Here is a 27,841-nt window from a genome sequence, read left to right as displayed (position 1 = left end):
TACACAAAACTTTCACATAAAGTTCGAAGTATTCAGATCGAACAAGGCGATAGGTTTGAAACCGAACAAGAAATTATTGAACCCTCCATTTCAACTGCATGGGAAGATTTTGATAAAAAAGTAACACCAATTTTAACTAATTCAAACCCAACAGTAGCAGGAACTTTAGAGCTAGATAAAGATATAAATGAACCGCTCATCTCAAGAACACAAAATCCACTCTCTTGGTGGAAAGAAAGGCGGTTAATTTATCCAAGATTATTTAAAATAATGTAAACTAGACTTTGCATTCCTGCAACCTCTGTTCCCTGTGAACGAATTTTTTTTAAAGCGGGACAGTTAATAACAAAAAGGCGAAATAGACTTGCATCAAAGAATTTCGAAAAAATATATTTCTACATGTAAATATGTAAAATACTATAAATTTTATTTGAAAGGTATTAACTAATATTTGTTTTGCTTAATTTTTATTTTTTTTTATTATTTTTAAAAACAAAATTTGTGTGTGTGTAACTGTGCGCGTAGTAGTAAAAACATAAAGTAAATTTAAAATAACATCAATGTGATAAAAAAAACAAAGGCGGAATCAATGGATCGCTCAAAAATAAGGTATGGTACAAGCTATATTATTTAAAATTATTCATTTTGTCATTTATAGCTTTAGAGAAATTAGTTAAAGATAAATTTTGTAGGTATAAATACTTTTACTTGGTCTAGTAGTGAACACGTTTACGCAAATCAGCTGATTTCGAAGTCGAGAATTCTAAGGTTCAAGTTCTAGTAAAGGCAGATACTTTTATACGGATTTGAATACTAGATCGTGGATACCGGTGATCTTTGGTGGTTGGGTTTCAATTAACCACACGTTTCAGAACTAGTCGACCTGAGACTACATGACTAAACTTCATTTACACTCATAGGTGAATAAGGGTGATACCCCCATTCACCTTCTGAAGTAATTCCTGACGGTTCTTCCGAAGGTTAAGAAGAAAAAAAATATATAAATACTTTTAATGAATTGAAAAAAAAAAATATTTGGCTTTCATTCGCTGTAGTTGATGATAAACAAAAATTGTTTTATGGGGCTTAAGATAAAATTTAATTGTTTAAGATTAACTCGGTTAAATAGCACAGTTAATGAAAACATTTTATAATCAGAAGTAATAAATTTGCCGAATGTCAATAAACATTAGTGATGGTGATGTAATATGTTATGCGTCACGTGTGAAAACATAAATAAATAAAATAAACGCAGGCTAGAATTTCGTATGGTAGGAGGATACCCCACCACAAGCTATGCATAAGAAAGATTGCTATGAATCGAATCGTAATTGAGAAAGATTTGATTTCCCGTCGCCTATCCATTTCATTGTTAAGAATCGTAAAAAGAATCGAATCGAAGGAACGACTCGTTCACGATTCTTCCCATTACTAACTGGTACCATTATTTGTTCGTTTAGTGTTTACGCAAGTTGGGCGCTAAGATGTTGCTGGTTGTAGAATAACTTCTATATGTTCTTTAACGTATTCTGATAAATGCGTAGTCATTCATAATGTTATTTGAAGCACATAGTATTAATGCTGAACATAAAGATCTTATTCACGATGTTGCCTACGATTTTTATGGTCAGAGGATGGCAACATGTTCTAGTGATCACTTTGTGAAGGTTAGTTTTCATTTAAGTTGACAGTATTTGAGTATGTTTGTTAGTATCTAAATTAAATATATTTGGTGTTTTAAGAAATTTGGATGTGAATTTAGTTAGTCGCGTGCAACTATTATCCATTATGAACTGAAAACTTAGTTTTTGTAAAAAAAATATTTTTAATAGGTTATATTAGTGTATGAATCTAGCTTATTTTATGTGGTTAATTTCTTATTTTGTTGGATATGTAGAGATCTGGATCTTACCCCAAGTATCTGGCCTAAATGCCTTTCGTATATTAAAACTTAACCATAACTTCAACTATAACTTTGCATCGATAAAAACCTCTAGAACCGATTACAAATTAACTCAATATTAATGTGCAGCAGAAGAAATACCCCTTAAAATTAAGTTTCCTTTATTCTAAAGTTTTTCCTATTCCACGAGTGAATGCATACAGTTTCAGTGAATTGATTGTGTAGGTTACATTTAACCTTTTAATTTCCATATTGTTTTTAGGGATTTCTGAAAATACCTCAGTGTTAAATGAATAAACTAATCATGTTAATTCTTAGTTGGTGGAGTTTAGAAAAGATTAATAAAAATCTTTAGATTTTTCAATGAGAACCTTCAAGTTCTCGTTCTTCAATATTCTGAAATATACTCTCCTCAGACAATTTTTTTTATTCCAATTTAGTCAGTGTCTAGCAAATTCAACAGTCAGGTTGGGACCAAAAATGGCAATTACCATTTTCATTTTGCCAAAAAGTAAGACCTCAATACATTTCCCTTCACGAGTGTGTGAAGTCTCATTATGTCATGAGTTATTATGAATAAAATGGTTTAGACTGAAGGCTACCTCCTCCTTTCCTAAAAATTGATGTGTTTACCAAAACATCCTTGGACTTTGATGTTTGTGTTTAAAACTACCAAAATTATCATGAGAAACTAATTATTTACCTTTGCTTGAGACTGGTGTTAAGTGACTTGAAGATTTCAGCTTTGCCTTGATGATATTGGAAACAGTCATTTAGTTTTAGTACCTTCTAATTTTTACAGTTTAAGGTCAGAATAATTGAAGCTTGTGAACTATGTGATTGAATATTGACTGGTCTTTGCTTAGCCACTCTGTTTGAATTAGGGAATGATCATCACGAAACTGATAATTTCTTCAGTTGTCAGTACAAAGATTTAGTTTGCAGAAATGTTTTGTCTTTGTAGAATTATAAGATCAAATGGATTTAAATCTAAAAACTTTTGTTATTTCCAGTGTAGTTTTGAATGCTTAAGAAGTAAAGGTCAGGCCTTAGAAGGTTATGAATGCCTTTCCATTTACCTCCAGACATAGTTTACTAAATTTTTATGGTACCAAGTAATTGTACATACGTTAGTTTAACTATTACCACACTCAGTTTCACAGTATTGTGTGTACCAACCATATTCATTTATTTTAATGATTAGATCACCAGCTGCTAGGTCCAAAGTGGTATGAAGGTATATTACTCCAATGTGTTCTCCTATGCATTGAGACTTATTTCTGAATTGATATTCCTGAATAGATGTTCCTGAATAACAATTTAGAAACATGAAATCAGGCACAAAGAGTGATTGTATCTAGCTAGTGAACTTGAGGGCCATCTGTAGTAGACGATGTTGTAGAATTTTAGGGTTGATATTTTTAGTTTATTATTTTGTAAGTGTTTGTTTGCAATCACTTTTTTTAAAAATAAGACGTGTAAAAAGGAATAGTTTTATTATTTTTTATGTTACTACTTGAAAGCCATATAAAAAAACTAAGTGGATGAGGGATCTCTATTATGGATCTTACCAATTATTGTATTTTTATCAACAAATGTAGAAATTGGGAAAGTTTATGATTTTTAATAAACTGGGATGATTGTTTCCATATTAAACAAACATTTTAAAATTGTTTGTTTATTAGTTCGTTATTAGTTTTATTTAGTTCATATAAATTAGTTTTATTTTTTCTTATTTTCTTGCTTGTAAAATTATTTCTCATGTGAATGATTTTATTCATTATTATTAGTATTTATGTTGTTTTTTTTAGGTTTGGGATCAGGATGAACGTGATGTATGGAATCTTACCGCAACATGGAAAGCACATAGTGGTTCTGTTTGGAAAGTAACATGGGCTCATCCAGAGTATGGTCAAGTGTTAGCTACTTGTTCATTCGATCGAACTGCTGCTGTATGGGAAGAAATTGGTATATTTTAAATTTTTTAATGGCTTATTGAAACATTATTTGTGTAAAAGAAGATATATATTTTTTTAATTGTATTTTAAATAAATTTGGTGGGAGGATTTTTTAAATGGTTTGGTCATTTATTAAAACAAAAGAATAATATGGTCCCTTGTTTTGTAAGCTGAATTACACAGTTTTTTTTGTATTGAGTTACACAGAAATAGTATTGTCTGATTTGATAAAGGTGGATAATATTATTTTTTAAGATTAAGTGATTATTCTTTAAGCAAAGAGCACATTTATAAATATAAATGTAAGTAAAAGTCAACATTTTTAATTTTCATTATACCAGATTACACATTTTGTATTTACGGGTGCCAAACTGTGATCTAACCATTTTTAATCTTGAAAACTCATTCTGACTTTTTGAGGGAGTCCCAGACGATGTTATATTTCATCAAATGTAAACATATGTAAGAATAATAAATATTTTATAAGAATAAAGCAAAAATATAATAATACATTTTTTATAATATATGGTTTAATTTTGCTACAAACAAAATAAATTTTATCATCCCTAGAGAATTTGTCATCTTTACTAATGACTTAACCAGAAAAAACCCATGAATTTCACTTTTTTTGGCAGTAGTTGTATTTGGTTTTATAGATATGAGTTAAAAGGTGTTGAATTTGAATATAATTGCACTCTGTTATTTTCAGGTGTTAGTTTTTTGCTGTTGCTCAATGTTTTTTGCTCAGTGTGAGCCATTTTAAAAACTTAAAATTTATTAAATTTGGTTTGATTCATCATTTAAAAAAGTGGTAGTTTAAAATAATTTCCATCCCAAAAAATTTAGATGAAAATATTTTAGATTACTGTTACATTTGATCATGACCATTGTCATCTGAAAATATCAGAGTATAGTTTTGAAGGTTAGAAAGACAATTGTGCATGTTCAAATCCTTCACTTTTCCCAGCTAAGTGTTTAAAAAAATTGTCATCTTTAAATAAATGTATAGATATAATTTTATTATCATTCATATTCCATAAATGCATTATGCTAAATTCATTTTTGTTACCTTGCTGGGGAGCACATTACTCAGGCTTAAGTTCTGTTAAGCTTAACTAAATTTATATCATGCATAAAAAAAAGTATCATCATTAGGAAGTCTTCATCATTGTTACTAGGAATTGTTACTTTGTTTCAACTAGAAGCACTGATCTTAAATTCTTTTGTTCATTTAATATATTTTTAAAAGTGTTTTGCGTAAGGCTAGCAACTTAGCATTTAGTCCTTCACTTTGGTCAAAAAAATATTTTTCTTTCAGATATATTAAAAGAAATTTTATCTCCATTAAGCAGAATGCCAACCATTGTAAAAATATTTTAAATTTATGTGAATTTGTAGTACCTTTTAATTAATGTACATTTTTAACTATGTACTTGTCATAGTTTTTTTTTGCAAATTAAGTCATATTTTTTAATAAAAATAGTATTCAATGGTTATTCATTTATGTTTTAATTATTATTTTTGTGCCAAACATAGTAAACATAGGGTTGAAGTATAAAAAAGAATTTTGTAGCTATTTTTTTTTCATTTTTTATTGATTTCTGTGAAATACTATTCAGGATAATCTATTACCACTGTAATTTACTTATTCTAGTTCTCAGAAAACTTTAGATTCAGAAAGAATTATGTAGTTTGGTTCCCTGTTGAGTCATCATTTGTACTGCATCAATTTAGTTCAGTTTCATTCCTCCTAAAAATCTGTACACACAAATTACATTGTAAATATCACTAAATTTAAGGCTATATGGAGATTGGCCTAGAACATCTTTCTTGAGTTCTCATTGGGCTTTCAGCAGAAAACCCCAATAATTAACCCATTGTTTTAATTAAAACAACAGTATGCAAGTAGACAAACAGAAGACTTTCATCTTGAAATGACTTCTAGATTCTAATGGTTACCTGTTTTGTAAGAAGTGTGGCAGAGTATTCCCTGAGAAAATTGCAAGTGAAGGTTGCCATTATTTCCTCTTGTGTTAATGTAATTTTTGGTTGAAGGTAAGTTTGAATCTCCATTTTTTAGTTACTTGTTTAGACGCAGATAAAATAGTACATGTGTGTTCCATCCTATATTATTATAGAGTTTAAATATTTCTCTATGCTTTTCATTTTACTGCAAAAGTTTTGCTATGGCAATTAATATTCTTTCTTTAGGTTCAGGCTGCAAAAGGAAGAAAAGACAGAACTCAATTTGGTGAATTTGTGATTATCTCTTAGTATTGCTTCTTTACTTCCAACACTTATTTCATGATTTTCAAAAGTAATTTGTCAACTTTTTTTAAAATAAGTACTTCAGTTTGTTTGCATTCATTGATAAGGTTTTGGGCTACAACCATCCTTCTCCCTCTCTATTGTATTATCAAAATACAAGATATATATTTTGTTTTGTGTAAATCTGAGGTAGAATTACACCTTCATTTGTCAAATTAAAATAATAGATTATTAAAAAATTTAATAATAACTTGCTTCACAACAGCAATACTATTACGACAAATTCCTCTTTCTTATTCTATCTAGCCTCCAGAACCACTATAAGGTATTACTTCAGAGGATGAATGAGGATCATACATATGAATGTAAATGAAGTGTAGTTTTGTGAAGTGTAGTTTTGTCCAGTCTCAGATCGACCATTCCTGAGTTGTGTGGTTGAAACCCAACCACCAAAGAACATCAGAATCCAACATCTAGTATTCAAATCTATATAAAATTGTGACAAATTAAGACGTGTACAAGTGACATTCATTGAGTTGCATCTACTGTGCATATATTTTTCTTTACTTAGCTCTGTTGATTTATTGTTTGTTCTGTCCATTTGAGGAATTTTTGAGAGGAGATAAAGTTGTTATGATGACTTTCATCATCATTGACCCTTGACTAATATTGGGCCAATGTTAAACTAGAAAATTAAACTTCTCTTCTTGGATTAAGAAGTTTCCAAGTTCTGCAACAAGTACATCAAAATGGCCAGAAACTACATTGTGAAGTAGTGTATAAATAATAATCTCATTGAATTTAATATATAAATTAAAGTTATGAAATTCTTGTTTATAATTGAATAATTTTGTGAATTAAATTCTATTGATTGGAATGCCTCTTTTTATAAATTGATTAGTAAACTTTATCAAAATATTTTTAGTCTATCAAAATATTATTTTTTATAAATTTTAACCATTATTTTCACGTAACAAATATTGAACTGTTTATACGCATTTTACTGGTAATCTTATAAGTACATTTAAAATGTTTATATAGAATAAATGTAAATATAAAAGCAGTACTGTTACAATCTTTCATTACAGATACATCAAATTGTGTAATGTGCTTCAGTCAATACCTTTACTAATTTAGAAAATTAAATCTATAATCATCTTAGTTATTAAATTTTCTAAAATATATATATTCTATATATTTATGAACTTTTAGCCCAAATAAAATAAAAACAATTTTTTTTTATTTTCGTAAAATCAAAAAATAAAAATAAAAATGTAAAATTATATAAAACCAAAGAAATTTTTTATTGTATGCTGTTGAATATTAATTTATTATTATCTTTTATGACCGCAGAGGATCACTTTAGTCAATCCATTATCCAAGTCCCTTAGATGGAACCGTTTGGACCTTGTCCACCCAGTATTTTTCATACGTTCCGATCTTTATGCCCTTTTTACTGTTTAAAATGTTCCTGTTATTAGTTTTTTTCTTGTGAGTGTGAAGTGAATGTTTTTATTCTTGATTTTCTTGTTTAATTTTATCTTATCTGTGTTGTCTTCTGGTGTAAGGCCAATTTCTTTCAGACTCTCTGTTATTTATCTGATCCAGCTGCATCCTGTCTTGATGTTTTTTGAGTTGAGATTGTACCATACTAGCTGTTGCAGAAATCTTGAATTTTGGATCCTCATGATATGTCTAAAGAATCCTAGTTTCCGCTTATGCATGGTATCAGTGATGGGTTATAACTTTTTGTACACGACTTTGTTGAGCACAATAGTACTTTTTATTGATGCAGGTTCTTCCAGTCCTTTTTTCGATTGTCTGGAGTCTGTCTGTCTTTTATTGTTCGTTCATGGTGGAAGAGAGTTTCTGTTGCATTAGTGGCTTCAGATTTTGTAACTGTTGTAGTATCTTATTTTTGCATTTTGGTCATTCCATTTCAAATCAGCAAGCCTCACAACTTGATCAACTCAAGTTTCAACAAAATTCACTGGATTGATCACATTTGTAAAGTAATGCAAAAAAATATTTTTTTGAAATGTGTTAGTCATTCAGTTTTTTATGTAGGATCTCATAAAAAAGTGAACAAATTGCAAAAAGTAAGGCTCAGGTAATTACAATGTAATTTTCTCAGCTCCTATAAGATCTAGAGCTCAGTTTGGTGTCATTTTAAAGCTCTTGTAATGGCTTTCATGTGATATATCACTTGGCAGGAATTAGTGACATTACTAGTTCAAGGTAACCAAAAAATTTATTTGACCTTGAATATATCCAAAAGTGTAGTTTTTACAAATTTAAAAAAAAGTTTTGCTTCCTAATGTGTTGTACATGTGGTAAACATTTCATAATGGGATTCCAATGTGATCATGGTTAAATAAAATAATGAACTTGTACATACTCACCACTTACTGCAATTTGTATAGCTTCCAAAGATATTTACAGAAGAATTACACAGTGAAGAATTACACCTCTTTTTACCTCTTCTGGTTAGCATTGTCCACTTCTTGCTTTGAGAAGTTATAAACTTTTCCTGTTGGACTTACTCTGGGATCTACTTTTGAAATAACATCTCTCTTATGTACATTAAAGCATCCTCAAAGTCTGAGTTGTGGAAGGAAGGTGAAGGTCCATGTGGATATGAGAACTTCATCTTCACTTTTGATTTTCTTCATTTGAATCTAGAACAACCCAACCACCAGTGTTCATCATATCTGCAGATCAAGAACCCAACCATTTCCGTGAATTCATGATCATCCTCAATATTTGTTATGCTTGCTACTGTTGAATTGTTAGAAAATGAAAACACCCTCACTTGCACGTGATTCTTGTACAGTGGAACAAAAGAGTAGAGTTTCTGAGTACTAGTATAGTTTTTGCTGTCATTGTCCTCCTCTTCATAGCCTGTTCTTTATGTTCAATTGTACTGTAATGGAAATGTATCGACACAATGTGTCTATTTGCCCAGTTATACAACTGTTGTGAAGTCATAATCTGATCATTTTTGGTCATTTGAAGACTTGGTGTAGCTGCAAGTCTTTTAACAATCCCTCCCACACCATCATATGCACATTTGCCAAAAGATGTGGCAAAAAAAAAAGTGCCACTGCAGTGGTCCCAAAGTTGGATTCATGGTACCAGAGGTTGAGAAAATTGATTCTGTTTTTGTACTGAGAGGCAGCACCATCACTGTTGTAATAAGCCAAGCTTGGTTTTGTGGTAAAATGAAACTGCATGAAACCAGTTAAATATTTCTGAAAAAGGTGTGCTGCTATTGTATCATGTGTGAGACAATTGAAAATTATGACGAGATGTATGCATAAATGCTTTTGTTCTTTTGTATCTTGGAAATAGATTGTGAACGGCTGAACTGTTGCCTGTGAATTATTCCAGTGGAAACCTTGGGCTGCATCCTGGAGAATGAATGAACAGTTCTCAGCGAAGTCACAGATTACAAGATGATGATCACCTGCTTTCAGAGATTGCTTCAGATGAGTGAGGTAACTGACTGTTGACTAGCAAGAAATGAGTGTTGAAGTTTCAGAAGTTTTTCAAAAAGTATAATGATGAATTCTTCAGTAGGTTTGACTAATGTCTTGAGAGATGTTCTTTTTTGAACTTGTATCTACTGTTTGTAGGTGATGTTTTCAATGCAGTTGAGCTCGAAAGCTTCCTCAATCCTTCCCATGACTTTCTCAAATCCAGGACAATTTTTGCAATTTCCAAAGTAGCAAGCTTCAGTTGGATTAGCACACACTACATACCTCATAAAATTTTTGTAAGACTTAATTGGTCTATCACCTTCTGGCAGTTCTTTCATTCTACAATGCATAACCATAAGTTTTGTGTTTTCATGTGTTGTACATACTCAAACACTGTGGGTTCCATTTGCACCTGCAAGAACACATTACTTAGGTTTGAGTTCACAGAACTTTGAAAATCCTATTTTCAGCAACGGATACCTCTTTAAACAATGCAAAAGCTTCACTGCTGTACCTAATTATTACAAAATTATTTTTTAACATGATCCCATTGCAATCCCATTATGAAATGTTTACCACATGTATAACACATTAGGAAGCAAAAATGATGTTTTATTAAAATTAAAGAAAAATACTCTTTTGGATACATTCAAGGTCAAATAATATTTTTGGTGACCTTGAACTATTAATATCATATCAACTTTCATATCATATGAAAGTTCATTCAAAGAGATTTTAAATGACACCAAAAATGAGAGCTCTCCATCTCTTATAGGAGCTAAGAAATTTATTTTTTTGTAATTACCCAAACCTTGCTTTATGCAATTTTTGGCTTTTTTATTACACAAAAAATTGAGTGATTGAAAAATCTGAATATTTTTTTGCATTATTTCATGTGTAGAGCCAAACCTGTAAATTTTATTTGAATTATTGGACATGAATCTGAGAAGTGGATTTATTTTCATTGATTTGATGTGGAATGACCTATCTTATTGATAGGCGTTTTTTATTCTAAGTGTACCAGGATAATTTTTGAGCTTCAGCTAGTTTGTTTCTTCTTTTTTTGGATAGAGGTTGTTTGTTATTATTTCTCTGAGGTATTTAAATTGCGTTACTATTTTGATTTTATTACCATTTATGTTTATTCGTATTTTTTTGGGGCATAATTTCTGTTTTTTTTAATGAAGCCAATTTTATTTGCAATATTTTGAAGTTCTAATTTCTTTGATTAGCTTCATCAATGTCATTTGCTAGCAGTGCCAAGCCATTGGTGAAACCAAGGTAATTTGTTTTGATTTTTTGGCCCATTTTTACTTTTGGGTGCAGTTTTTGAGCCATTCCCCCATTACCATTTCTGGACCACAGTTGAATAATAGCAGTGAACCCATCACCTTGATGCAGTCTTGTTTTGATTACAAATGGTTCTGAGAGCCCGCCTCTGAATTATACTTTCTACTTTGTGTTTGTGAGGGTCAGTTTAAACATGTTTATTAATTTGGTATTAGTACAAGGTGTCTTAGAATTGTTAGTAGGTATTCTCTGTGGATGTACGTCATAAGCTTTCTTGAAATCTACAAATGTTATCACCATATCGGTGTTTATTTTCCTGTTATAATCCATTATTAGCTTCAGACGCATGATCTGGTGTGGACAGCTCCTCCAGGGTCTGAAACCTCCCTGGTATTCTCCTAGTTCTTTCTCAAGTTGTGAACCGAACCAGTTGAGGATGATTCTTGAAAGAATTTTGTACATTGTGTGTGGGAGTGAGATTCTCCTGTCAATGTCAGGGTCTGTTTTGTTCCCTTTTTTCGTGTAGTGGATGGATGGGGCTGTCGTCCAGTGTTCTGGTAGTTCCTCTTTGATCTGTGTGTTGACAAGCTGTTGATGAAGGGCAGTATTTGCTGATCTTCTTGAATGTTTCCATATCTCTACAAAAGTTTGATCTTCTCCCCCCTGCTTGGAAATTCTACATCTTACTTGGTGTTTGGTATACTTCTTTTATTTTGGGAGAGTTGATGTTTTCTAGTGGTGTTGGTGTGAGACACCATGATGGGGCCAGGTGGGGGTGCAAGGGTTGTCCCCGGCTCTTGCGTGGACCGGAATGAGGTTGCATTTCCCTTGTTAGGTGACCTAAATTGGTCGACTTATTTGGTACTTATTTAGGTACTTATTTCTTTGTTGTGTAAGACATAATTTTAATTGAGTGTAATACTGATTTAAACTTTAAACTCATTCGTTTTCTAAGGCATTCATAGTCACAAACAATGTTGTCAAATCTGGACTAGGCCCGGGGTTCGTGCTTCCACGGTTTCGGTCCGTTAGTTTGAGGAATCATGATAGGTTGGATGTGAAGATGTTCGTTTGAGGCCTACGTGAAGGTAAAATTTGATATGTATTTTACTGATGCAAATGTCTGCCGAGGCATTTACATTGGTGGCATCCCGACTGAGGCCTGGCTGATGACTGTGATATGTAATCAGTTAGAGGGTCTAAATATGATATCCAGTAAAGCCCCTCAGGGCTTAGAACGGAGTAGGTGCTGTGGTGACTGGTATCGGCATAAGATGGGAGTCTTCCCCCTGTAGGGTTGTGATAGGGTGTTGGTGTTGAAGGTTAGGAGTTCTGTTATTCTTCGCAATTTAGGAGTTTGTTTAAATATTTAGATAGGATTTCCACATTGTCTTTATTGTTGTGGACTAGCCTATTGTTTTGATTGTTTGTTAACAGGGTTGGGTGTTCGTATTTTTGGAGCTGATTTTTTAAGGTTTTGTAGTAGTCTCAATCTTGACTGTGTATAATTGAATTCTTCTTCTGTTGACTTCAGTTTATCTTTTTGGTGTTGCCTTTTAATTATCCTTTGGGTTTGGGTAGTTTCTTTTCTTCGTTTTACTAGATTTTGAAAGGATGTTTCTGATTTTTGGGATTGAAATAGTCATGCAGGATGTCTTTTCTCCACTATTTCATCACATTTGCTGTTTCACCATTGATGTTTTTTTCTGGATTTTATTGGGGCTAATTCTGTGATTTGTTTAAAGTTGTCTAGATCTTCAAGTTTATTTGTGATTGTTGATTTTTTGGTTGCATTTTGGTTTTTGGTAATTTTCATTCTTGATTACTTGGGAAGGGTTCATTTTTCTTTTAGTTTTAGGGCAACCTTTTAATTATTTAATTAAAAGGTTGCCTTTTATAATTATTTTAATTATAAATGATCTCAGCCTTTGTCAACTCCTCAGAGGACTTTTACATTATAGATCTTCTTGTGGTGGTGTTTGTCCATGAAGGTATGGTCTTGTTGCCATTCTCTTTTAGTATAGTTGGGGGTGTTTCCACATTTTGAGGTTTCCTTTTGAAATGTGTGGATTTCATGGTTAGGCTGTGGTTTCTGCAGAGATCGAAGAGTTTCTGTCTGTTTTTGTTTGTTTTTTTTTTGGGTGGGTCATTTTCCAATGATTTCGCAGTGTCACTGAAAAGCAAGTAGATTGCTGCTTATGAAATGTCATATAGCTGCTATCTAATAAACAATTGAAACTGTGCACATCCACTGTTTTATTTGCGTTGTCAGTTATTATTTTTTCTAATTAAGAAACCAGTCTTTGTTGTAGCAAATGCATTGATGAGATGGATGAAAGTAAGTTTTAATATGCTACACATAATGAATTATGTGTGATGTCAAAACGAGCATACATGGTAACTTGTGCATAAAATAGTTATTAAATTTTATTGTTAATCCATTGCAGTGCTCATAACAGCAGGATGTCTTTTTTAGTTGGTGAGGGTACTACACCGGGGGAGAGAGGAATGCGTCACTGGGTGCGTAGAACGAACCTAGTGGATTCCCGTACGTCTGTAACAGATGTTAAATTTGGGCCAAAATCATTAGGTTTATTACTGGCCACTTGTTCTGCTGATGGTGTGATAAGAATATATGAAGCTCCAGATGTCATGAATTTAAGTCAGTGGACATTACAACATGAAATATCTTGTAAATTACCATGTAGTTGTCTATCATGGAATCCGTCTTTTTCAAGGTATCAACTACTAAATTGTTAATATTTTAGTCTTTCTTTGCATTTGTAGATGTTACTAAGGTTTTAAATGAAAAAAATTATGTTTGCTTAGTTTTCATTTATTTATTAATTAGTAGTGTTATTGAATGTGTATTATGTGTACATAATAAAAATAATATTACTTACTTTTATATTTCATTTGTTTTTTCTTTCTTTTTTGATTGTAAAAATAATTTAAGTTATAATAAAATTGTATATACTAAGAAATCAAACTGTCCGCTTCGAACCTATCCCCACAAATATTGCACTATACTTCTCATATTTTTCTTCCTTAATACTATATCTGCCTCGGTGTTAGCTTTTTAACCCAAATTTATATTTTCATAGATTGACCACATCATAGTTTATGTTTAGAAAGAAGAGCACTTAAATTAATTTTTATTGGCCAAAAAATATGAAATTTGTGAAACATAATGGAACCATATCAGATGTCATGTATGTTGGAGATGTGGATTGTTTGTGTCCATTCTTCGTACTGGTTAGTCATTCATGTCCGCTAAATCTCTTGTTGATAGTGAGCCATAATATTTGGTACAGTTTTATAGTAATACAATGTTTGGTTGTTGTTGATATTGTTGACTTTTTAGAATGGGGTATGATATTATAATGTTCAATCTAAGAAATGTTTTTGGACATTCAGAAACTAGCTTTCAAGCAGATTTGCTTGTGGAACTTCTCTCCAAAATTATGATGCTTATCCATATGATAAACTGTTGTTTCTCTTTTGAAATTGTACCAGAAAGAAATTCTGATTTGAATGCCATACAGTTCCAGCTTTACTCTTTCTGACTTTATCTTAATCAGAAAGTTAAGAAACATCTTGCAAGTTTGTGTTTTCATGACAATTAATAAATGAAAGAAATGCTCATAAATTCTTATGAGAATTGTTTGCAAAGTTCTAAAGAGGTATCTTAATAAACTTGTTTATTGGTGGGACAAATTATCAAATTTTAGCATTTATGTACAATGGTGAAAAAATATATTGGTTTCATTTTTTTCAGTTAACTTTTTGTAGTGTAAAGACTAAACACCATCCATCCGGTTTTGTCTAAAGGTGAAAGGTTTTACAAAAGGAGTTAAAGAGAAAGGTGTAGAAAACCACCTAGCTTTATTAATCAAATTACAAGGGATTTCTAAAGTAAAGACTGCTGGGAAATTTCTCTCCTTAAGGTTGGCAAACTTGTGTCGTTCATGGCCACGCTAGTAATGTGCACACTGCATTGTTGTCGCGTTGTAGTGTCTTTGATTACGTTGTAAAATGAAAAAGAAAATCAGTGTTTCCGCTGACTGCGAAATACGTGGAGTCACACCTTTTTTAAGTCATAAAAACATTAAGTCAGCTGAAATTCATAGGCAGTTGGTTGCTGTGTACGGTGATAAATGAAAGAAATGACCAAAAATGGTGTGAAAGGTTTAGAAATAGCAGAATTAATGTGCATGATGAAGAACGTTCGGGGAGGCCATTGATGATCGCGGAGGACTTGTTGAAACGTGTCGATGATGAAATCAGAAAAGATCGTTGCTCAACGATGTCCAACCTGGCTGTTCTTTTGCCTGATGTTTCAAGAATTCTTATTGGTCGCATTGTTCATGACCATTTTGGCTTCATAAAGCTTTGTGCACGTTGGATGCCACACGTCTTAACGGAATATCACAAAAAAAAAGTGAATGGAATCTGCTTTGGACTTTTTGACGTGCTACACAGAAAAAGAAGATGAGTTCCTTAATTCAATTGTTATTGGCGATGAAATATGGATTTCGTATTACACGCCAGAGAGAAAATGGCAGTCAAGTGAATGGTGTCATCCTCAATCACTCAATCACCAACCAGATCAACAAAGGTCAAGCCAGAACCATTTGGATGCAAACTGATGGCCACAGTCTTTTGGGATCGGTTTGGCATACTGCTGGTTGATTTCATGCTATGTGGAAAGACAATAAATGTAGAAGCCTACTGTGAAACTGTAAGTTGTGGCATGCCATTGAAAATCGGCTATATGTGTGGCTGATTGACGACGTCATCCTGCTGCACAATAATGCACGTTCACATGTTGCAGGTCTGACGTGTGATTTACTGAGAACATTTGGATGGAAAATTTACAATCACCCACCATATAGTCGGGATTTAGTTCCTTCTGATTACCATTTGTTTTGGAAATTGAAAGAATTTTTGAGTAGTAAGTGATTAGTGGGTGACGATGAACTTTAAAAATGCTGTTAATTGGCTAAATGGACTGGCAGCAGAAGAATACAACGGTATATTGAAGCTGGTGTATCACTATGATAAATGTCTTAATTCATGTCAACTATATAGAGAAGTAGTGTAAGGTATATAGTTTAAGAGAAATAAAAAATATTTATGTTTTCAGAATAAATTTTTTTTACAATGAAGTGGTCTTTATTTTAGAGATAACCTCTCGTATAAAGAAATATTGTTTGAAACATTGAATAAACAGTTGAAATTTTTATACACAAATAATATTATTGAACTTAAGAGGTGAAATGAAGGTAATGAGGGAATACAACTCAAATATCAGTCTGAAGTAGAAGAAAGCATTCAATAAAACAACAAGGAGGAAGCGTTAGTGATTTTATCCTGCTATATACAACAGCTAGCAGATTATATCAACAAAATTTCTGGTGTTAAAAACAACAGTGCTTTGTTGCAGCAAAGAAATATATTGAATAGGAATTATAAATGTGCGGCTTTTCTTTAAACCATTAAATAATCTACTAGTTAAATATGTGAAAAAAACATTAGTTTTTAATAGAATTGTTAATAAAATTCCAACAATTTTAGTTTGTTTAAATTTCTGGTAGTATTTCTTTCATGTTTTTAATATTTTCCTTTGTTATTCTGTACAATCGTAAGTTCTTGACACTTTGAGGTAGCTCGTGTGTTCTGTTCACCTTATATTAACATTTTATTTTGCATTAAATATTAACCTTTTTTTTTGGACAGATAAAAATCAGTTAAAAAGCTACATGATTAAATTGCATTTGAGTAGTTAAGATACTTAACTCTTAGATCATGATAATTTTAGCTTAACAGTGTTATATTGGAACCCAGTTGGTATACTAATATAAGACTAAATACTAATATAAAGTTTATCTTTTGTAAAAAAAAAAACATAAATCACATACTACCATCTTAATCAGAGATAATATTATAATCAAGTTTTGCTGTTGAAACAAGTTTGCTGTTGGTAAATAAGAGACAGATGCATTACAACAATGATTTTGTTATTTATGCTGCTAATTATACGCGAATGCTAGGTGGTTGCAGATTTTTTACTGTATAAATTGATTTGATTTATATTCCTTGCACTAATCAGTACTCCCAACCCCATAAGACATTCAATGTCCTACTGTTCATAGGACATCAATGTCTAACATTGTGACATTACTGGTCACCGCACCAACCCCTCTGTTCCAAGCCCTGTGGGGCTTTACCGGAGGTTGTCTTTAGACCCTCTTACTGATTACATCTCACAGTCATCAGCCAGGCCTTGGCAAATGCCTCGGCAGACATTTACATCAGTAAAATACAAAGACTGTTAAAACCTACTTGCATGGATACCACAGAAACAAATTTGTATAAAATAAATAAGTGATTCTGTTTATTGTACTTTACTGATGGTACCATTCCCAGCAGTTTGAATTTTCATTGAGCAGCAAAAAAAAATTAACATTGATCACTCAGATAAAACTATTAGTTGAAATGGCAAAAATCCATTTTATTCTTTTTTCCTTTTAGTGTACAACTTTGTGATCACACCAACCCCTTCACTGCTTAACAGTAGATTGGGTTACAACCATAAGATGTATTAGTTGAAAGTCTAAAACTACTATTTGCTAGTCACATTGGCTCTTCATTTATTTCTTTGTTTCCCTTACTCAATATTAAAACATAAAGAAACATCAAGCTCAAATAGAAATAGTTAACTTGCCAAATATTATCTTAAATCTTTTTTGACATGTCAGGCAAATGGCTGTTATAAAAAAAAAACTGGCATTAGAAGCATGGCCCCAGGCAAAGGTGGCATAGCTAACATAACTGTGAATACATCCAAAGTAAGCAAGGCTCACATCACATACACTTTCCTTCAAATTATAAAACAAAGAAAGACTGCTTATACATTTACCAGTGAACTCAATATGTGATGACCAGTTCAGAGTTGAATCAGTAACTTCACCTAAGAATTTTAACTTAACAGTTTTGTTTGTAATATCCCCAATATCTTGATAAGCAAAAATCATTGAATTTAATTTTTCCTGGTTATGTACTAATTTATCAGAAAACCAGTCCTTAATCATATCATTTACTTCATCGTTTATATGAGCAAGATCATTTAAAGAGCTGTTAAATGTGATCTTGTATCATTAGCAAAAGTCACCAGATGTGAATTTTTTAATAACTTTAATGTAAAACATATTTTACATTATAAAAGAAAATAAGGAGAAAAAAATAAGAAAAAATTTTTATATTACATTACTAAATAAAACAAAGTTAGACTGAAAGACTTAATAAATTATTTAAAGTGTTACAAGTAACCAAAAATACTTACAACAAAAGATCGCTTTGATTAACACTAAAATTAGACATTTCAAAACTGTGTTTAAACCAGTAATTACTTACGCGAGCGAGATTTATTTAGATTAAATCAGAAAAATAGGACTGAACCTTTGCTTGAAGTTGAACGCAGGATTCCTAGAACCTGCATAAACAAAAAATATAAACACAAAAATCAGTACAGATTATTGCCTAATAAATTTCTGTACAAAAACTTGGAATCCTTAATTGATACTATGAAAAAGAAGCGACTTTCTTTCTGTGCACACTTGTTACCACAGGATAGGATTACTAAGAGAATTATCAATCAATTTTGGTCTTTAAAAAATCCGCCATTATGGATAAAAGAAATTAAAGAAGACATGCAAGAATTAAATTTGACTTACGAAGATTTACTTAATAAATCCGAAAAATTAAAATTTTTTATTAAAGATCCGCATACCAACTTTAAAGTAAGAACTTTTAATTATACAAAAAGGGTTATTCAGAAGAGGATCATAAAGCAAGATTATTAAGAATGACTAAATATTGGGAGAAAGTAAAAGCTAAGAACTTAAAGGCCAAAAGATCAGCAAAAAAGACGAATTATTCTGACTAAAGTGGTCCTTTGCGGCCTTAAAAGAAAAGAAAAAAAATGAACATGAAATGTTTGACTAACCAGTTTTCAAGCAGTGCACTTCTGTAGCAGTATTTTAGTGTACTTTTATAGTAATTCAAGGTGTTTTTATAGTAAGTTCGGTTTTGGAATTAAAACAAAACTGAAAAATTTGAACAAAATTTATTACTTATTAACAGCAGTTGTGTGATTATTAAATATGTCAAGCCAGACACCCTTTTGTACCAAAATAAACAGTAGCCATAAGCTTCTTTACTGAACATTCTTGTATGAACTTCTTAGGTCTAGGAGATTATGAATGCACCATTGCAAACCTGTAGTTGCAGTAGTTGCCTTGATTGCAAATAACAAATTCAGGTGTGATCTCCAGTAACAATGTGATCCAACAATTCATCATCACCTTTATTTTCATAATACTGCTGCAAAAATTCATGTGCTGCAGCAAGATATTTTCCCTTGTGTGCACATGTGTGTGTGTGTGTGTGTGTGTGTATATAGGTTAGCATCTTCAGAAGCCATCTGCCATGTAATTTTTTGTAGCTCAACTTTTCAGTCAAAACCTCACAAATCAGAAAACATCAAAAACAATTGTTGCTCAGTGAAGAGTCGATTTTCTCAACCTTTTCAGTCAAATCATCTGTTATCACCAACAGCTAGCACTATGTTATTTATCATGATAATTAGTTTGTCCTCAAAATGAATGGCACTATGTCTTACTAGCATCATTCATAATATTTTCCCTATAAATTCACAAATTTGCCTGTGAATTTCAGCCATAAAATTGTTTTATTTTGCCATCAAAATACAGATTACTCCTTGTACTTCACACTTTGTTGGATCACAGATTGTAGCATTCATTATTAATGGATGAATATAAACAGCTAACTACATGATGATTAAGCTGTTGTTGCAGATAGTTGTCTATTAATTAAAGTAGCAGAGTTACTTAAGCTCCATCTGCTTGGTAAATTCAAAACTGACCTTTAAAAACATTCCGTGCTTTGTATGTTAGTGTACTATATAATTTATTAATGTAACAATAAAAATTATTTTTTATTGTAAAAAAAATCTTATATTAAAATATATTCTAATAAGGAAATTTATTTATAATGAGGAATATATATATATATATATACATATAAAATAAATATATTGCTTATATATTTAAGGAATATAAGGAATAATAAGGAAATAAGGACACAATAAAGTAAGGAAATAAGAACAATAAGGAAATTTATTTTCTAAACCGTATAAATCTGCATTACTTCTTGTTGCAATTACTTTTGTAGGTTTAATTTTAATTTTTGAGAGTTGCTGAATTACTTGCTCTGTGATTTAAGGTTACATCCACCAATGCTTGCAGTTGGTAGTGATGATCCAAATTCTGGTTCGGGTAGTAAAGTATTAATCTACGAATACAATGAAAATTCAAGACGTTGGACCAAGACTGATTCAGTACTAACTGTATGTGATCCTGTTCATGACATTGCATTTGCTCCTAATCTTGGACGTAGTTATCATGTTCTTGCTGTTGCAACAAAAGATGTTAGAATTCTTACACTGAAACCAAAACTGTAAGTAAATACTGTTTAAAAATTGTTTATATTGTTTAAAGGACATAGATATAAAAGATTTGTATAAAGTACCCATTTCTGTAAATTTGATAATCGCAATTTACCTTTTTTCAGAAAATGTTAAATATTTTTAAAATACAGTTTTTTCAGTAAATAAATCATTAGTAAGTAAATGTTCTTCTACTTATTCACGAGATGTTTCATATAACTTATTTTATAAAGAAAAACTCTTATATGAAAAAGCCTGTTCAAATAAAGTTACCTGTTTTAGAAATAAAATGACCTGTTTTTAAAACTTCAAAACATTTATATAATATAGTGTTTTTGAAAGGTAACTGTGTATTTTTAAACAGGTTATCTGTTCACGAATGGGTTCATGGCAACCCAGAAACAGGCTGTTTGCGGTTTGTGGAGTGATGGCCTGGAAAAAGTTTATATGTGGGTTTTGTGAGGTAGTCCTGAGAAGGACCGTAGGGTCTGGAAGCTGGTCCCTGGCGATATCGATTTGGCTGTAGTAGGGGAGTTAGAGCTTGTCGGTTGGAATTGAATTGAGTTTCCTCTCAGTGGCGGCTGGGTCTCCACTACAGCGTGGCAGTGATGGCCCCTGCAGCCTCACAGTGTTGAGTTGGCATCAGTTGTTTTCCATCTGCGTAATTGAGGTGGTTCTCCTCAAACAGTGCTCGTCCAGCTCCGTCTTCACTGCTAGGCTTACTGGCGCGTTAGTGAGCTTTGTGTCAGGCCGGCCAGGGCACTTGAAGCCTGGCAAGCTGGATTGGTGAAGGTGGCATCTGCACCCAGCGGCTCCCTCTTGGCAGGCCTGCCAGGCCTGGAGCTCTGGCAGAGATGTTGGCATTCGCCAGGAGGTCCCATGTTGTATCAGCCAGGGAACTCCTTCTTGGTCTTCTTTGTTCTTCTTCTCTTAGTGGAGGTTGATGACTGAATGCTTTTGCTGTGCTGGCATCAGTCTTTTATAGGTACCTGAGAGTGGTGGGACCGTAGTGCTGATGTGGTGGGAGAGTTGTGCAGTCAGCTGGCTTGATGGGGGAAGAATGTGCATGCAGGTGAGTAAGTGGACTACAAGTCCCTCTGACATTTACAGGCTAGCATCGTGCTTAGCGATAGTAAGAATAACATGTGGTAACAGATCACATTAGTTTATCTTTATAAAAGTTATTGGACCTTGAAAATTAATAAAAAAATGAAGAAATTTGATGTATTCTGAAATCTTATTACAGAAAGGAAAGAATGTGACTAACAAATCCATGATGTTTATTGTGCAGTATGTTCAAATGTACTGCACTATGTTTATGAACATAGTGCAGTATATGTTCATAGTACAAAGCTGGTTCAAGTGTTTTCAATTTGGAAGTTTGATGTCAGTCATGCATCTAGCTGTCATCAGCCAATGACTGAAAAGTTTACAAAATCATTGGAAAAATGAGCAAGACTGCCACATTAGCAGTCATGGATAACAGTAATAAACTAAATTTTGACCATGAAACAGTTTTGAACACTTGAAGATGGCTGGATGCCAAAAAAATCTCAATTTTTTCTATATGTTTTAACAATGAAAAATTGAATGGATCAAATTCCCAGTCGAAAATCAGTGCTAAAACAAAATGAAATTGAAACAACTCATTTCAATTAATGGATCTTGTATGACAGTAATGCATGGGAAAATATTGTTGTAGCAAGGAGAGTAGCTGCAAAAGTAGTGGCAAAAATTTAGATTAATGACAAGAAAAATGATGTTTTGAGTGTATGTGTTGCAGGGGATAGGATCGGAGAGGAATTGTTCACTATTATGAGCTGCTGCCATCCAGTCAAATGATTGATTCTCATCTTTACTGTCAACAAGTGGAAGGATTATTTAGAATGAGATAAAGTGATCAGAATTGATCAGTAGGCCGGTGACTAACGAGCCACATAAATTTTATAATAATTCAGATGTTTTTTCACATCCGAATCTGTCTAGTTGATGCACGCATATCTCTTTTTTTAAATCAAAACATGCCACCTTTGCTACATTGTGATTTACATTAAAAACCTTTTCTCTTTTAACATATGGAACACACTATATCTCAAGTGAGTTGACACGCTGGTTACAGATACACCTTAAACTTCAGTTCATTCACTTAATTTTACAATTTACTATTCTTGTTTTGTAGACAAATAACATTTAAACAACTTATTTACTTTAATTTTTTGTTTATAAGTAAAAAAAAATATTGTCATTTTTACTTTGACCTAAGTGAAATTCTTCAGTGGTTAATATTGAATCTAATTAATTACTACTAGCATCATTTGTTTGTTGAACAGTTTTCTTGATTTGTTTATTAGCATTACCCTCCTTATTGCCCTGTCCAACTTATCTTGAATATCATTCCATAGGTATTGTAATATTAATATACACTACATTGTATATTGAGCAATTCAATGTAATTTTATAACCTCAGAATCATATCTTATCAAATGAAGTACATTCTAATTATTACACAGTATATTTACAAATTTACGTACCTTATAAAGTTAAAATTTACCTTATAAGTTAAAATTAAAAATTGGACTTTGCATCATATAAATCAAACTAAATTTCTAAAGTTGAGCCTGATTTGGTTACTGAAATACCTCATTTCCAACACATAATGATGTCATGAAACAATGCATTGTATTCATTATTTCAATTCACCTGGGATTATCCAAGGTAATAAAAGAGCAGATTTCAGCATTCTCCAATTAATATCACTTGTTCAAAATTTATTCAACCCAGACTGGTTGAAATGTTACCAATTTAACCATGTTAAATTGTTTAAGGCTTGAAATCGTTATTGCATTGTTTGAAAACAAAATCTATGAAGCCTAAACAGTGGATAATTTGTTCAGGGGGTTTGAGTTGGTTTCTTATAAGCTTGTGCTACAAAATTAGCTTGTCATTTGTGACATATCTTAACTGTAGGAAGCGTACAGTAAATGACTATTAAAAATTGTTTTGAGTACATATTTACATACACATGAACAGGATGTAGATAAATTTTGTTTTTGATTAAATTTACAAATGGAATAATATTGTTTGTGTAAAATAAAGATATGTTAATTAAATTTTAAAAAAATGGGTGGGAAGATTTTTCAAATGATTTAGCAATTTATTAAAAACTGCAATGGAAGCATAATAAGACTTTCATAACCTATTGTGTTCTGTTGGACAAAAACAGTTTCATTGTCTGGCTTGAAAACAAAGTTGATATTGCTATTTAAAAATTAAGTGACCATTTTTTTTTTAGCAAAAATTACATATTCATAAAAATAAACACAAGCATAAGACAAAATTAATTTGATCATCCCTTGAGAAATTGTCATCTATTAAAATACCCAAAAATTTCATTTTATTAGCAGTAGAAATATATTTATTGTTAAAGGGAATTCTATTCGTGTGACTAGCAAAATATTATGTCTACCTAAGATGCACAGTACAACATTTTTTCCATTTTTAAAGTTAGTTGCTTATAATCCATCTGGTGAATAAATTTTTGAGCTGCTATCTTAAAATTTTCAATTCCTTTTATATAATAATCTTCAGATACAGTTGTGCCATCTGCAAAAAGTGTTACGATAATGGTTCAAGATTTTGAGGATCAGGTCATTAAGCGATTGGGCTGAATAATACTTATTGGTGACCCAGGGAGCAGAAGAACAAACACAAAAAAAAAAGTTATTAAACAATAAAAATAGCAAGGAACCAAGAAAAATTTTCTTGAAGCACGCTCTGCCTTCCCCACCTTGAAGAGGGCTTTGTTATCATTGGAATTTAAAATATTTTCCAAAAACTGGGAAGTGGCTGTTTGAGAAGACATTTTTTTTTCAAAAATCATGCTGAAAGTTTATTTTTAAAGTAACCGTTTGAAGAAAAGTTAAAAGTCGATCTTCACATAATTTAGAAAATACAGATAGTATTAAAATTGGCATATAATTTTGTAAATTAAGTGCCAAACCCTTATTAAGGAAGGGAATAACAACATAAGTCTTAATGGAAACCTTAAGGCAGCTAGAGAATCCTCCGTTGCTGAAAGGTACATTTATTAAATTTGTAAGGGTGATAACAATTGCTTCTATGACTTAAAATACAAGTTTTAATTTCCTGTGTGTCAACAGCAAATAAAAATGCTGATTGATCAACAAAACTGTTTAATCTGATCTGTTTAATTATTTCTAACAAACATTCAAGTTGAATGTTTGTTAGAAATGGATCGATATTATTGTTGTTTAAAATACTTGAAAAGAAATAATTAAATTCCTCTGCTATCTGAACAGGGGATGAAATAACGGAAGTAGGAGGAGTCCATTTAATTATTTAAATTTAAAAGAAAAATCATCTTAAATATGATTTGTGTAATACTAAATCAAAGTACTAATTTTTTTGTTGTAATTTTATGTATTTTAGAGATGCAGGAATTATATCATCACAAAGTGGTCAGCCGAGATTTGACATACAGATTGTAGCACAATTTGATGATCATTATTGCACTGTCTGGCGTGTTTGCTGGAATATCACTGGTACAATACTTGCCTCATCAGGTGATGATGGTTGTGTTCGACTTTGGAAATGTAAGTGATAATTTTCTTACTGAGACTTTTATTTATTCATTTTGTTGTACCGGTTTGATGATGGGTGTATTAAACAAACGTCTTCATTTCATGATAAAATATGATCTTGTAAAACACTTTTCATTTAATTGTTGTTCAATAAAACCTATATATTTTTTATAGAAAGGGAAAAATATTTTAAGTGGGAAAGTATTCAAATTAGGTATTTCTCAACTTCATAAACAACATAATATAATCGTACCATTATGTTATATTTTTCCATATTAAGCCATCAAATTATATTATGAATAGGATTATTTTACCTTCAACAGTAAAGTTATGTTATTTGCTATTTATAAGACTAGGTTTTTTAGGGTGCGTACCGAGTGCCTTCAATCAGTTAAACAACTGCTCTCTTTATATCTTTTGAAATATTCTTAGTAGAAGGGCAACCATTTCTTAGAATTAAAGTTCAGTGAATTTGTTAGATAAACTAAATGGTATCTTAATGTAAAAATGGTCATTTCTCATTAATGTTGCCCAAAAATGTTCCATGTTAACATATAGTTGGAGAGCATTACCACCTAATAAGTATTTACTTTATTGTATAAGGTAAATACTTGCAATATAGAACTAAATAGAGCGAACTCAAACTGGAGTTATTTGAGTATCACCTTTAACTATGCTATATTGCTGCTACTACTAGTACCTCCGTTGTATGTTTCTACTGTCATGTATTGTTATTGGTTTTAAATTGTTCATGCTTCAATGCAGTGTAGTTCTTTACATTTGTGTTTTCTAAACTCCTATATTCAATTGAGGAAAGAGATGCTATAGTGGAATCGTTGGAAAAGTTTGCTATTTATGTGTGTTCTGGATCCTTTCAAGAAATGCGTCAAATATTCGTGAAAATATTTCCAAAGGCCACTGTTGTAGAAAGAGTGCCATATACAATTCATTTAAAATTTGCATACAAGAGGATTAGTTTCAAATGCAAAACAAAACAGACAATCTTCTATTAGAACTTCAGAGGCTGTAAGTGATATTAAAAAAATAATTTTTGCCAGTCCCAAAAATATTCGTAATTTATCATAGCAAAGAAGTATCATAGCATAAGATTCATCATGATTTAGATTTGAAACTATTTTGTAATAATTGTGTAACAACTTAAAAGAACATACAAATTGAAATGTCTTATTGTTGTGATTGGCTTCTCAAAATCATCATCGATGGGCAGATAGACGTGATGCAGTTTTTCATGTCAAATGAGGTATGGTTTTTCTGGGCATGCTGATTTGCACAACACCAGATATTGGATGTCTGAAAATGTTTGAACGTACACTTCAAGATAAGAAAATCAGCGTATGGAGTGCTGTTTCTGGTAATCATATAATGGGGGGGGGGGGGGGGCATTGCAGAGGGTGATTGCTTCTGCATTCCCCAGAGTTGTCTAAATGCAATTTTTTCCTTTGAGGCTATATGAAGAATGGAGTGTATGAATCAAATTTCTACACTATTGATGAACTAAAGGTAAAGATTCAACAAGAAATTGACTGAATTGAGAAGAATGTTTTATGTCAGGTGACTTTCCGTGTGATCACTCAAGCACAAAAGTTCATTTTTGAACAGGTTACTCACTTGTAACATCTTTCGTAAAAATGTGATAAATATGTGTACTTTTGCGATTGTAAATATAGAACTTAATTTAATTAACCTTTCGATTTCATTCGTAACATATTAATCTTGTAACTGTGTTTGTTCAATAGCAATTTAGTTTGTCGCTCACCTGGTTTAAAATGATAACAGTTGTTTCTATTTTCTACTCTTATTTAAAAAATACTTATTTCATAATGCTTTATAAGAGTTGTTTATTTGTAAATTTATAGGTAAAATTGTTGTTATTAGTATTCTTCCCTCCCAGTGTTTACTGTAGATTGTTAAATCAATGGATCTTCTGGTTTTAGACATTAAGTAAACATTTTTATTAACAGTTTTTAAGATAAATTCTGTTTTTTAATTTATTATTATAAATAATTAAAATTGTTTGTTAATTTGTTTTTGTTTAGGTAACCAGATGAACAGTTGGAAATGTGCATCTGTGCTGAAAGGTGATGGAACACAAGCACAGACTATTGAATCTGGAATTACTGCTCAGCAGCCAGCTACTCAGGCAGTTGGTGCTAATAATTCAACAACCAGGTATTTTAAATTAGGCACTGTCAGCCATCCGAACCAAGTACCATGGCATTAAATGTTTCCACTGTTTATTATATCTACCTCTTGTTCTTTTTTTTTTAGTATGTTTGTGTGTGCGCACATGTACGTGTGGGTGTGTGTTTATTTTTATTCTAGTAATGTTATTTTTATTATTTGCTTGTTTATTAGATATATTACTTATGTAACTATCTTCAATATAGATTTCTTGCGGATAACGAAAACAAAATATTCATGAAGTAATATTTATGTATACCTTTTGCATTGTGTATAAATGGGCAAGTGTATTTATATCTGTTAATTCTGTGTAAAATTAATCTGTATTATCTGTTACTGTTTATATTTGTGGTCTAACTGAACTTGTTTTCTACACCGTTAATCAAACTAGTGTCATTAAATATTACGCTATTAGTGCTTAGTTCTTTAGACGGAATTTTATTTTTCTTTAGTTTTATTAAAATAAATATACAATAGTGTTATTTGCTGCTCTGTAATTTATATTTATAATTTACTAAATTTATTTGTAACATTAATTTGTATTTTTTTAAATGTTACTGTCACCGCCTGTAATTTATAAACTTGTCAGTTCATTATCTTTATATAAATAA

At 31.6% G+C, this 27,841-nt stretch overlaps 1 protein-coding gene across 1 annotated transcript; it reads left to right on the top strand.

Annotated features, from left to right (window-relative positions):
- Positions 1 to 1,422: 1,422 nt before the first annotated feature.
- Positions 1,423 to 27,841, top strand: LOC142325146 (nucleoporin SEH1-like). Its single transcript, XM_075366533.1, has 6 exons — positions 1,423 to 1,667; positions 3,715 to 3,871; positions 13,375 to 13,636; positions 20,205 to 20,438; positions 24,877 to 25,040; positions 27,086 to 27,841. Exons 1-6 carry the CDS (start codon positions 1,554 to 1,556, stop codon positions 27,268 to 27,270), a joined length of 1,116 nt encoding a protein of 371 aa, XP_075222648.1. The 5' UTR covers positions 1,423 to 1,553; the 3' UTR covers positions 27,271 to 27,841.

This window comes from Lycorma delicatula, chromosome 5, assembly GCF_047948215.1.
Source record: "Lycorma delicatula isolate Av1 chromosome 5, ASM4794821v1, whole genome shotgun sequence".
Taxonomy (NCBI): Eukaryota; Metazoa; Arthropoda; class Insecta; order Hemiptera; family Fulgoridae; genus Lycorma; species Lycorma delicatula.
This window is presented reverse-complemented; position numbering and strand designations above follow the sequence as displayed.

What these genes read in the sequence shown, in the direction of transcription:
- LOC142325146 (XM_075366533.1), top strand. Translation starts at nt 1,554, where the DNA reads ATGTTATTTGAAGCACATAGTATTAATGCTGAACATAAAGATCTTATT. An exon ending in TGGAATCCGTCTTTTTCAAG is followed by an intron (nt 13,637 to 20,204) that starts GTATCAACTACT and finishes CTGTGATTTAAG; the next exon opens with GTTACATCCACCAATGCTTG. An exon ending in CTTACACTGAAACCAAAACT is followed by an intron (nt 20,439 to 24,876) that starts GTAAGTAAATAC and finishes TATGTATTTTAG; the next exon opens with AGATGCAGGAATTATATCAT.